This window comes from Scatophagus argus, chromosome 20, assembly GCF_020382885.2.
Source record: "Scatophagus argus isolate fScaArg1 chromosome 20, fScaArg1.pri, whole genome shotgun sequence".
NCBI classification, from domain to species: domain Eukaryota; kingdom Metazoa; phylum Chordata; class Actinopteri; family Scatophagidae; genus Scatophagus; species Scatophagus argus.
This window is the reverse complement of record NC_058512.1, coordinates 10450650-10463652: the sequence shown is the minus strand read 5'-3', so window position 1 is coordinate 10463652 and position 13003 is coordinate 10450650. Positions and strand designations below refer to the sequence as shown.

Here is a 13003-nt window from a genome sequence, read left to right as displayed (position 1 = left end):
AATTCTGTAACCAACAGAGTAATCTAAGCACCTTAGAGCACCGACATGGAGCAAAAACAAATAAATAAATAAATGAAAATAAGTTGATCAGATCTTCAAGTGAGTTCTAATAAAATTCAGATGGGAGTGGGACTGATTCATCATCCTTCTGGTTTTAGCCCAGAATCCTAATTTTGATGGTCTTGATTGTACAAAAATCCTTGCTGAAATCCTAGGATGAAAGGAAGCAATGTTTTTGTTTGTCATACAATAGAAGACATTATCATTGTTTAATTTTTCTTTTTTTTACTAAAACATAAAAATCAACTAATCATGGTTGTATTTTTGATTGCAAAACTTTCTTTTATTATTTGACACGTGTAAAGCAATGTTATTCTGTCCTTAATTTTCAAAATAAGAACAACATAAACACACATGACCTGAAATTGAAAGAGTTGATAGTTTTCATAATAAAAGATGAATATGCAACTAGTGATATTTTCTAAACATTTGGAACTACTAAACATTGAGAGTTACTGAAACTTTATGATATGACTCAAATCAATGACTGATGTTATCACCACCTGCTTTCTGGCCTCAAAATTGCATGTGGTGGGTAAATTTATAGTTTTAATTTCACTGAGGAAGAAAAAGAAATGAAGAAAGAGTACAGAAGAAAAACGCACATGCAAAGGCAATTGGAAGAGCTGTTTTCAGGGTGTAACACTGAAATGAGAACCAGGCGTAGCAGCAATGCATTCCACTCTCTGAGCCTGATAAGCAGAACCAGATGATCAGTATATGTCTGAAAAAAAGAGAGTATATGTATACTGTTTACAGTACATATACTGCACTGCACTGCACTATACTGTATGTGATTGGAAGTATTGGTGCAGATAGAATAAATAACAGACAAAAATGTTATTGCTCCAACACAGAGTCTGTCTTAATGCTAGTTTTTCAATGACAAACATTTACAAGGAAGCTAAACCATTTCTCACGTGTCCCTGCAGCAACGCAGATGCAGTTTGTCCCTCACAAGTACAAAATTTAGAGGAACAAGGCAACATGTATGTGGTGTCATAAACAGTTCAGCAAACACATCACAGTGTACTGATACTTCACAGATGCAAAAAGCATGCAAAAATATGCTCCAAACCTAAAACTTCAGTGATAATTCTACTTTAATGATGATTACTGCAATCAGTTTATCAGATCAAATCACCCTCATCTCATTTTCAGGAGGAATGGTACAAAAATAGATAAAAAATGACTCAGGATGACTAAGGATGGGTCAAATGCAGAAGACGAATTCAGTGTGTGTATGTAAAAATATATATACTGTCAATAAAGCTGATTCTTCCTCTTCTTCTGCAGTTTTGAAGTTTGTTTCTACATCGAAAGCTGCTACATATATGAAATTACCTGTTAATATATCCTGCCAGCCCACGACTCTTTCTCATGATGTGATGCTTTAGATGACACATAGAGCATCTGCTGATTCAGTGCCTCACCGCGGTGACCCCACACCACCATTCAAGTGACTAAATATCACAAAACACTGGATCTCATGCAGTGGTATATGATTATCTCCACCAGTCACAGTCTTGAAATGAGGGTTCAAAAGTGAACCAGTGAGGCTGTAGTTCAACTAAAAATCTATACACTATATAGTATAATTAGTATAATTGATATGAGTCACAATATGACACCCAATGATGCTTACAGTAACAATACTATTGTAAAAGAACAGATTCATGACAAAGAACACATCATGGTTACATTATAATGAAAATTTCTGGCAGGAAGGAGCAAAGCAACATGGAACACTTGATCACATCAAACTCCATAATGTTTTGGGCTTAAAAAGTGGTTAAATAGTTTTATAGAAATATATGAACCATGTATAATGCATTTTAAAATGTACAGGTAGAAAAATTTAATTTAATTTAATTTTACTCAGAGTATGATTTAACTTTGTGTTCAATTTTGATGAAACACTTTACCTCACCTTATGTCACTGTTATGTTATATCAAAAATAGTCAGAAATTAAGTGTCCATCAGACTATCTTTTAGGCACATACCTATATGAATAGCCTAATCAACAAAGGTACTCCAGGTCCTTTGAATGTTATTTGTAGACCTATACATTTAATTCCTTTGAAATACCAAAATTATTGCAGAGGAAAAATGTATTTCTAGAAAAGATAAAATCATCAACATTTGGATGTGTCTGCAAGCCTGGAGTACCAACTGATTAAACCAGAATAACTGCGCCCTGGCCCCAGAGTCCCCTCTCCCATAAAACAGGAAGTGAAGAAATGCTTTCTCAATGGTGTTGAATGGATGGACATATTCCTAAATGAATTTGGGTGTAATCAAATTACCACAATTTGCAAGTCAGTTCATTTTATGTCGGTCTAGGGAACAAATAAATTATGAATAGACACACAATAAGACTGGCCACATTACAATGAGCAATGGCCGTCGAAAAATAGCAAAAGAGCGCCCCTCAGTGGATATATAGAGGGTTGCATCTTCAGTGGCCTTCAATTTTGGGGACGCCATTTTTGATATAGTAGCAGACACGTAAATGTGCACTTTAATCCATTTCGCTCTCGTTGCACATGCATTTTTGATGAAGTTTTGCTTTGTCTTTCTAAAAATGTTCTCGTGAAAATTTTGTTTCCGACAAAAAAATTGTAAACGTATCTTGTGCGTAAGTTAAACCTTTACTAATAAATCGAATAAATCGTATGATAGCCAACATATTAACAAAAACAAAATGTTGAAACAGCTGTTACACACACACATACGGCTTTGTGACGCATTGACAGTGACAGCACATCAAAAGTCATCGGATATCCTCTGATGCTTCATATCCACCAATAATATCCCTATGCCGGCCGCTTGTCAAGACTCTTTCCGGGTTAGTAGAGTTCGCCTGTGCTGCACAGAGCCAGGACCGTTGGCAAAGGTCAGTCGAGTTACTGTGCCGCTAACCTTTCTTATCTCACTTTTCAGCGTGCATTTGTTTCGGTTTCCTTTTATGTGTTTGTGTATGGGGGGTTTTTGAATTATACATCGCCTTCCTGCACGAAACAGATGTGCGTTAGCTGCCAGCTAGCGCCCGCTCGCTAGCTCATGTTAGCTTTGAAACCCGCTAGATTTTGCAGTGAGCGGAGACAAAAAGAGAAGTGGTGGCCGTCTGCGTTAGTCGTGTTGAGGTCTGACTCACAGAGGAATGGCACTGAGCACTGGCCTAGCAAAAACATATTAAAGCCAACTGTTTTGAACGCTTCAGCTTTTCTGAATGACACACAGTTAGTAGACAGTGTTGTCAAATGGACGTCATTGATTTAAACGTTGTTTAATGGTGACCTTTTGAGCCATCAACGTTTACGATGCTGGTAGTCAGAGGTTTATGAGTTATGCTGTAGAAGCCCTGACCCGACTTTGACCTGGCACATTCAGCACAAAGAAACAAACGTTTCCGATATGACGACGTGCTCATTCTTAGTCTGGAAACCTATGAGCCATATTGTGAGCAAAATGTCAACAGAAGTGTGCGATTCATAGTTTAAGGCTGCAACGCACATTTTAATGATGTGGCATTCTCGGTTTTTTCTGACATGAAAGAAGAGTCTTGAACACAACACGCTGTCTTTTTCTGACAGGTTCCGTTTCAGATAGTACTGAACGTCACATTGGTTAGTCAGCCAACAGAAAATTATATTTTTTGGAAATCCTCTTTTTTTGTTTGATAGACTAGACAACCAGTGTTTACAGAGCAGACCTGCTGTATGACGTTGATTAGATGCAATGATATATTGATCCTTTGACTCAGCTGTGTCATAAGTCTTTCAAACATGGAAGGTTAGTGTAACTGGGACGCGGTGGATCTACACTGTTTCTGCCTTTGTGCAACTTTGTATTGTGTGAAATGCGTTCGAGGACTGCAAGTAATAATTATTAAAATAATAATTGCTGTTATTATTTACTTTTTTTAGTAAAAATTGCCAGTCACAATTTACTGCCAGTCCAAAATATTCAATTTACAGTGACATAAAAAGACAAATGCAGTCAAAATAACTTGTGATTGCTTTTCTGGCAGTTCAATAATCAGTGAATTTGTTTGAATGAATTAATTGGGGTTTACCTCTGAAATTGATACGTGCTTTTGACCTTTTAACTAAAGCAGTCTCTCTCTGAGCGCACAGTGTGACAGAGTGGAGTTTACTGCCAGTCAGTTCTGGTTTAAACCCCACTGCTCCCGTCCACCTGTCCCAGTCTATCCCAGTTTCATTATCTGCCTTTTAAAGTAAACATGCTGGCTTTCATGGTGTTTACTGCCTCAGAGAAACTCTGTGGGCTGTGGTTTAAAGAAGTGGCTATGGTAATCCATGATTTTATTAATATGCAGTTTTGCAAACGAAGCAGGGTGCAGCAGCAGCTACAAAGAAGCAGGGTGGGACATTTCTGTTATCTTATAGTAGATACATATTCAGATGTGAGAGAATGTGCACTGCTGCTAAAAGCTGTAATGATGTGTGGAGATATTGACACTCTTTATTTTCCCTCTTACTCTCACATACTTTCACCCTCCTGTTTTTCTACCCATAATTCCCCTCCCTTCTCTGCCTGTTGGGGCCCTTATCTCTCACCTGTCTCTTTCCCAGGAGGGGTGCTGTCTGTCTCTTTGAGCTCCTCCTGGTGTGTGTCGGGTGTGTGTGCATCATGGCGAGCCTCCTACGTGTTGTGGCGGCGAGCTGCTCGACCCCTGTGTTCAACAGGGTTCCCTGTGCGAAGCTTCAGAGCAGCCGCACTATCAAATCTTCATGGCTTCGCTTTTTCAGGACCCATCAAGCTCTCGGACGAAGTGCCAGTCCAGGTAAGAGGCTATGCACACATGGTTATTTCATCTATTGTGATTTACAGAACGCATTTACAGCTTCAGTTGATGCAACATATAATTTAACAGTTTGTTTTCAAATGATCAGCAGATAATTGTAAACATTCTCTGGTTCCTGTCTCCCAAATGTGAGGATTTGCTCATTTTCTTTGCTTTATATAATCATACACTTAATCACTGAGGTTTGGGCTGCAGTTTGGACAAACCAGTTGTTTCATTGTGACCTTGGACTCTGGGAAAAGGAAATTTTTGGATGGTTCATACAGATTGTCTGTATTCAAAGAAGGCTTTTTGTGGTTGAAGTATTTACCTACAAAAAAAAGAAATTATAAGGGGAAGGTTTAATTCATGGATACCAGGCTGATTTTTTTGGGGGGAGGGGGTGAGGTCTGAATGTAAAACACTTGTAAGCCAGATGTTGAGGTTTCTACTACTGATAGCAGGGCCATCTGTAGCTCCGATCTGCATTCACATGTACTTGTGCATCAGATGCAGTGGCAGGTGCAAACATACTCATTACATAAACAATTACTGAGATTAGGCTTTCAGCTAAGTGGTGTTATTCTGCATTAGAATGGACAGACAAGTGTGCTATTCACACCATTGTCTGTCATTGCCCTTGGAAACAGTATGCTTTAGGTGGAGAGCTACCCATTCAGAAGGTGACCCCCCTGTATAGGAAAAATAGAGATAAATGGAAGGAAAAGAGGGCATTCTTTAAGCCCTTAACCACTCTTAAAAATAAATGTTAAACTGTTTAGTTTAACTAGTCTCTTTCTAGACTCCTCAAAGTGCTTTGCAACACTCTTGAGGTCAGTGTTGCTGCCTGCAGTTGCTTTCCATCCCAAGGTCACATTTAAGACACCCACAGGTGGTGTTCTACATTTTTCATGCCCTTACTGTGTTTAAGTAACCAGTGTGTGTGTGTTTGTGTGTACTGTGAAAGCCAGTACCAGCTGGCTGCAGGTGCCTCGTGTGATGGTGCTGCGTTCACGGTTGTGCAGGATGTCCCTATGTTGAGGGGAGGGTGCTTGTGACCTGGTTCATGGAGACATCCCTGCAATTCAGCTAGCTCCAGTAACAGCTGGCAGCGTCTATTCTGGACACACAAGTATCAGTTTACAGGGTTGCAGACAACACACACACTTCATGTAGATGCGTTTATGCTTTGACCTCTGGGGAACCTATAGACTTACAGTATATACACACAGTGTGTTGTTGAAGACTGGATTTGTTATTGAGAGTCTCAAACTTTCAAGATTTATTGGAGATTTTTGCATGTGGGATGAGGGTTTAGAAAAGTATACAGTAATCCTGCTTCCTGGTGCTACCTACATAGATCTATTTTCACAATGTGTCAAAACGCTGACTCAGCATGTGAACTGAAAACAGGGCGTCACAAGTGTGCTGGTGGAGGCTTGTTGGCTCTGATGTTGATAGACAGATGAATATAATACAGGAAACCATGTTGAAGTGGTGTATTCAGGAATTTTGCAACTCTGGAAGGTCTCAGTGAGAATCATTTATACCATTGCAGTACAGTACCCTCACTGATTAAGCTCCATTCTTTCACACAGTGCTGATGTTGCTCTGAATGTGGGCATGCTGTGTTGATGCAGTGTGTGTTTCATTGAGGCCTAATGATAGTGTTGAATGTCCTCCTTCAACTTGGTATATTACATGCAGGTACAAGCATTACTAGTGGTCAGAAACTCCCCACGGTACCTTTAAAGAGTCACTGCAGGTCAGATCGACATTATAATTGTTACCAACCTCATGCCCTTTCAATACATGGCTCTCAAGTGTCACTTGTCTCTCAGGCTTGAGGCTAAACTTGTAGTTTGCCTTTTGTTTGACATTTCTCTCTCTCGTAGCCAGAAGGAGGTGCAAGAGCAGGGCTTTACTTGAAGTACTGGTTTGCCTAAATAGCCTTTTTGGTAATTGGCACACAACTGTCTCATCTAGTTTATGAAAAATATAATGTTATTTGAGCTTAATCTAAACTGCATTTTTTCTCAGTAATATGATAGCCGTGGGATCGACTGCGCAGCTCTCTAACTCTGATCTTTTTATTGGTACCTGAGTGTTAAATGTGTTGGCAGGAACAAATAGGCGATACAGTACATCCAGTGGCATGTGGTGACTTTTGGTTTATAGAAATTTAATTTCTTCAGATAGCTGGCAACTGGTTTGATAGCTTCCTGATGTAAGATTTCTGTGAAAACAAAACTTGTCAGAGGACGATTCAACACAGCAGGGTGAGAGGACAGGCAGCCTGTCAGACGCTCTTGTGTTTATGTATAGATGAGGAGGCCAAGGGAAAGAACCGCAGTGGAATTTTCCATAGGAGCCGACACAACGCATGAACTGCCTGTCACTTAGACACTTAAGAAGACCACAAAAAGAGACTGTATAATAATAATAGGTCAGTCATACTCACTGTATCGGTATTCTCACTTCATGTCGAATGGACAACAAAGGAAAGCTTTCTTCTGCTACATTGTAAATAATGTGTGAGAGAGAAAAGCACTTCAAATGATACAGTCTTATTGTAGCTTTCTATTGTTTTGGATCGGTACAGGATACATACCGTACTTGCAGAAACCCATATACACACTGTGCACATTTCTCTCATATCTGTGGTGCTTATTCTTGTTTAGTTTTTCTTGTTTTGCGTTGTGAAAAACCCTGTCGTGATATAGTGGTAGTGTCAATATCGGTGATGTTTAAAAAAATGATATATTAGCAGCATGTTAATAATACAAATATGCTAAAAAAAGAAGGGCTGCAGTAATGCACTGTAACACTGGTTTCCACCTGCCACAAAACAGAAAGAAGACACAAGTTGTCGACCTGACATAAATTGATTTATGTGAATTAACAGTTCTCACTTATCTCAAACATGCTCTTGTCTTCTTTCTCTTTGCCACTGCAGGTATTCCATACAAACAACTCACAGTTGGTGTACCCAAAGAAATTTTCCAGAGTGAACGTCGTGTGGCGATTTCTCCCGCCGGTGTCCAGGCACTCATTAAACAGGGCTTCAACGTCGTGGTGGAGGCAGGGGCTGGAGAGTCCTCAAAGTTCCCTGATGAACAGTACGCCCAAGCTGGAGCAACAGTTAAAGACATTAAAGATGTCTTTGCATCTGATGTGGTGGTTAAGGTAGGATTTAATCGTAGAAAGGGGAATGATAAGTGGGTGGTTTAACAGGCCAGAAAGAAGAGGAAGGAAGTAAATGTGGTGGTTGGATGAATCAAACAAGCTTGCAGGGACTTGAAAATGCCAACTGTCTTCTTTTCTGAGGGACTGTTTGAAGTATAAGAAGAGGTAATAAGGAATAAAAAAAGAGGGAAGTGGAAGGAAGCTATCGGGTGGGCCAGTTAGTGTTTTTGAAGCTGTCAGCAGCTTTTCTGCAGGAGAGGAGTAAGACTGAGAATGACTGAATAAATAAATTGCATGATAGAATCAGTACTTTGAAGCCAAATCAAACAATTAACTGTCAGTTATGTCTTTTTTTTAAGACATATTTGTCAAAGTGGGGTAATGGAGAGGAATGAAAAATAAGGAAAATGAGCGAAACAATTTTCACACTGTGGCTTTTAATTGAATATTTAGCTTTGTTTCTCTGCTTCCAGGTCCGTGCCCCATCTTTCAACCCTGCCTTGGGGGTCCACGAGGTGGATATGATGAAGGACGCGGCCACTTTACTCAGCTTCATCTACCCGGCTCAGAACCCCGAGCTGATGGACATGCTGTCACAGAAGAAAACCACCGTCCTGGCTATGGACCAGGTGCCCCGAGTCACCATCGCTCAGGGTTACGATGCGCTGAGCTCCATGGCAAACATTGCAGGGTATGTTCGTGATGGTGCTCACTGTGTTTATGAGATGGAATTTCGCTTAGTATTTTTCTGAAAATGACTTGCTGAAGATCCTAGCCACATGACTAACAGGCATAAACCTCCCATGTTGAAAAGTAAATCTTCCAATTTGGAACAGCAGTAAACATATGGTAGGCTAATATTTGGCAGAGGGAGAGAACAGAAAGCAAAACACATGTATACTTCTATGTAGACTCTATATTTACATACTGATCACATTTCATTTTTAAGAAGATGAATCAGCTTTATTGGCAGTATGTTTTTACATACTCTGAATTTTTCTTCTGCATGCTTGCTTAAACACACATGGCACACCCAGCAAATTACATGCAATGAACACACACGGGAGCAGTGGGCTTACATTTCAGGTGCCTGGGGAGCAGTTAAGGGGTTAGGTGCCTTGCTCAAGGGCATGTCAGCTGTTAATAATGGTGGGGGGAGAACATTGATTATTCATGCCGTCTTGGCCATGATCCGAAAGAGATACTGCTCATGTGCTCACATTGAAATGTATATAGAAATATTAACAAATGTCATGTTAGATAATGTTGTTTGACATTTCATAATCTTAATGGGGCATGTTTGAAAATGTAAAATTATATTTAGATCCGTGTTGATCGACTTCCGTTTCTCTTATCACTTCCCGTGTTATTTTCCTCTCTGTTATTTCAGGTATAAAGCCGTTGTGCTGGCTGCTAACAGCTTTGGCCGTTTTTTCACTGGACAAATCACAGCAGCTGGGAAGGTGCCACCTGCAAAGGTGCGTATGTTGAGTATGTATGTGTGATTCTGTAGGTAGCATTTCTTTTATTGGCAGAGTATAGAGGTGTGATCATAACTGGGAATGTGTCTGTGGCAGTTATACATGTTAAATTGCTATATTGACCATAAAAAACTGTTCCGTTTGTATGTGAATAGGTTCTTATCATTGGAGGGGGTGTGGCTGGATTGGCAGCAGCTGGTAATGCTAGGGCCATGGGAGCCATTGTCAGAGGATTTGATACCAGGTTTGTTTCGGTATTACACTACATGTCTGAATTAAAAATGAAATAATTATTGGCTTTCAATGACTGTATTTGAGCTGAAGTGTTGAATTTGATGAAGTGTCTTGTTCACCAGCCAATACAATAAATTTAGTTAATTTAGTAAGGACTGACATCTGCAGTGGCATCTAATGCTTTGTATATGTGCATATATTAGCTAATTCAGATCCTCTTAAATAAAAGCCTTTCTAAAGCCTGTGTATGAATTGATTCATATAATTTAATAATTATTTGTATGTACTAACAATGAATACTGATACTATATGGAGAGGTAATTTGTAAATGTCAGTACGATAAACGTCTGTGTGCACTTTAAGAGAACAAACAAGACTGGATGACCAGGACGATGGAAATTTTTTGTGTTGCATGCAGCATGTGTTCTCATGTTTTGTCAGAAGTATTTTCTCTCCTGTCTGACTAAGAAATCTCCCACCTCTCTCTTCTCTCTCAGAGCTGCAGCCTTGGAGCAGTTTAAATCTCTGGGCGCAGAACCGCTGGAGGTGGACATTAAGGAGTCGGGAGAGGGCCAGGGAGGCTACGCCAAGGAAATGTCAAAGGAGTTCATCGAGGCAGAAATGAAGCTGTTTGCCAAACAGTGTCAGGAGGTGGACATTGTCATCAGCACTGCTCTTATCCCTGGTATTCACAGACACAGACTAGCACATAAATGTAGACACTGATTGTGTATGTAAAATGCAAAAGACAAATGAAAGAAGCTGTAAATGATTTTTTCTTTACTTTCTGAATTTCTGGAATATTAAAGAATGTGAGACATGTACTCTGGGAATGTAGTCATAGAATTTAGAAATAAAAACAGGTCATGGAATATTGAACAATAAAAATAACTTTACTAGAATGTACCAGAACATATTTTACAACAGCTTCATATTTGTTCCATTACTCTGTTCTCTGGTACTCCGGTTTCAGTGGTTTTTGTTCATTGTACAGCCTTGAAGCATCTGTCATGATTCGGTTCCTGGATAAACGTGTTAATGCCTCAATCTGTATCTGTTTGTCTTGTCACATTGCAGGCAAGCGGGCACCCATCCTGATAACCAAATCAATGGTAGAGAGCATGAAAGATGGGTCAGTGGTGGTGGATTTGGCTGCTGAAGCTGGAGGAAACATTGAGACCACAGTACCTGGAGAGCTGTCAGTATACAAGGTCAGTGCTCATACTGTGCACATATACCATACTGATGATAATAATAATTAATAATTTATGAAATATCACAAAACTTCTGTTTTTCAGGGAGTGACTCATATCGGCTACACTGACCTGCCCAGCCGTTTGCCGACTCAGTCCAGCACTCTGTACTCAAACAACATCACTAAATTGATGCGGGCCATCAGCCCTGACAAGGAGAACTTTTACCTCGATGTCAAGGATGTATTTGACTACGGGACCATGGACCACGTTGTCAGAGGAACTGTTGTCATGCAGGTATGAGGCCTCGTGACCAGCAGCCCGAACAAACATGCATGTATGTGTACAGCTGATGATCCATTTAGTCAAGCAAAAAATTACTCAAAATGTCCTGCAGTTTCCTTTCGTAGTCACTAGATGTCACCGTGAGGACAAACTATCATTTCTTCTCCCTCTGACGGTCAAGAGTGACTTTCCAGCTGCCAGTTATCCATGTTTGAGTGTTGTGGAAAAATGATACATATACAACCACACGCTCAAACTATAAAGAAGACAGCAAAGAACCTTTTAGAACTCCAAGATAAAATGTAATTGTGTTTATTAGATTCTATGAGCTGCTTCTCACTGACTCCCTCATTTAGCTTTATTGGTTTAATTGTTTGTCAGTTAGAAATCAGTTCTTGATGAAGATAAATATTCCCATGCTGCAAAAAGGGAAATTTAGTTAAAAAACATGTTTTACTGGTAAATTCTGCCCTTATCTGTTCAGTACTGACCTGTGAATTAGACACAACAATCATCTGTCTTCCTCCAGACATAGAGCAGAGTGCTGTATCTTTTTGTATCTTTCTTTAAAAAGTTTTTTAAAGAAAATCCTGCATAGTCTACAAATTAATTACAGAGTCAAAGCCTCATGACTCAGTATTCAAGACACCGATGGTCCACCTCCACAAGTAATGTAGATTTGGCCTTTTTTCTTCAATATCCATTATTTTCTTTTCAGGAGCTTGGAATCGTATCATTTATATTAGTCTTATCAGTCATAGATCCTTGTCATATTTTGGGGAGATTATTTGTGCTGTAATTAATCTCAATCAAGCTGTGTTCATTCGTTGAAGTTAACAAATAGTAATTTAATCTATACTTGTTAGCAGTAATGGTCACACATTTAATAAATGATGGTGAAATGCAGACATTAGTTACTCTACCTACTGATCATTAGTTTGCTTACTTTGATCTTGACAGCCTGGTCTAATGTTTCACAGATTTAGTAATCCAAGGCAGGTCACTGTACACCATCAGGCAGTGAGATCAGGGAAAAAAGCAGAGATCAAATCAGCTCTTAATAAGTTTCTTTGACATACTTGATATAATTGTACACTTTCTGCAACTGTTTCTCTCATCTGTGTAAGGTGTAGATAACCGAAAGCCCAGACATTAATATGGTTTGGAAAGAGTGATTAACCTTTCTGTTTGTTGTGGGCTTTTTTTCTTGTTTTCTCCTCTTCACATCATACCATTCTCTGTTCCCTCCAGAATGGAAAGAACCTGTTCCCTGCTCCTCAGCCCAACAATGTGCCCGTTGGAGCACCTCCTAAACCCAAGTCCATCCAGGAACTGGAGAAGGAGAAAGCTGCCCAGATCTCCCCTTTCAAAGCTACTGCCACCACTGCTGGCATGTACACTGGAGGTTAGTTGTTGGGGTTGAAACTGAATGTACCATTTCGATTTCGATTTTCTGGTTTTGCAGTAAAATTAAGAAGATGCTATATCGGAGGAATGTGCTCATTCACAGTTTTTATTCTGATTAATTGTCCATATTGGGTCTTCGGGGGGGCCGGGTGGTTGAGGTGTGCCATAATCTGAGGGAAAGGTTAATAATCAGCTTTTCAGGTCACTGCTGGAATGTGCACAGGAGGCGAGAAGTGACATAGACACACACACGCACACACACACCCTGTTAGTGTCAGGAAGTGTGCATTGTAAAAACAGTATCATGCTGAGTGTGTGTTTGAAGTATTGCTGTAGCGAGTGGTTC

At 39.8% G+C, this 13003-nt stretch overlaps 1 protein-coding gene across 1 annotated transcript in view; it reads left to right on the top strand.

Annotated features, from left to right (window-relative positions):
* Positions 1–2820: 2820 nt before the first annotated feature.
* The window catches only part of LOC124051654 (NAD(P) transhydrogenase, mitochondrial-like), a 29270-nt gene continuing 19087 nt past the window's right edge, over positions 2821–13003 (top strand). Inside the window, exons 1-10 of the mRNA XM_046375229.1 lie at positions 2821–2957; positions 4660–4871; positions 7828–8057; positions 8531–8748; positions 9448–9535; positions 9694–9782; positions 10270–10457; positions 10850–10983; positions 11071–11262; positions 12502–12655. Of these exons, the coding sequence (XP_046231185.1) occupies positions 4718–4871; positions 7828–8057; positions 8531–8748; positions 9448–9535; positions 9694–9782; positions 10270–10457; positions 10850–10983; positions 11071–11262; positions 12502–12655 (1447 nt within the window). The 5' untranslated portion in view covers positions 2821–2957; positions 4660–4717. The remainder of the gene's footprint in view (positions 2958–4659; positions 4872–7827; positions 8058–8530; positions 8749–9447; positions 9536–9693; positions 9783–10269; positions 10458–10849; positions 10984–11070; positions 11263–12501; positions 12656–13003) is intronic.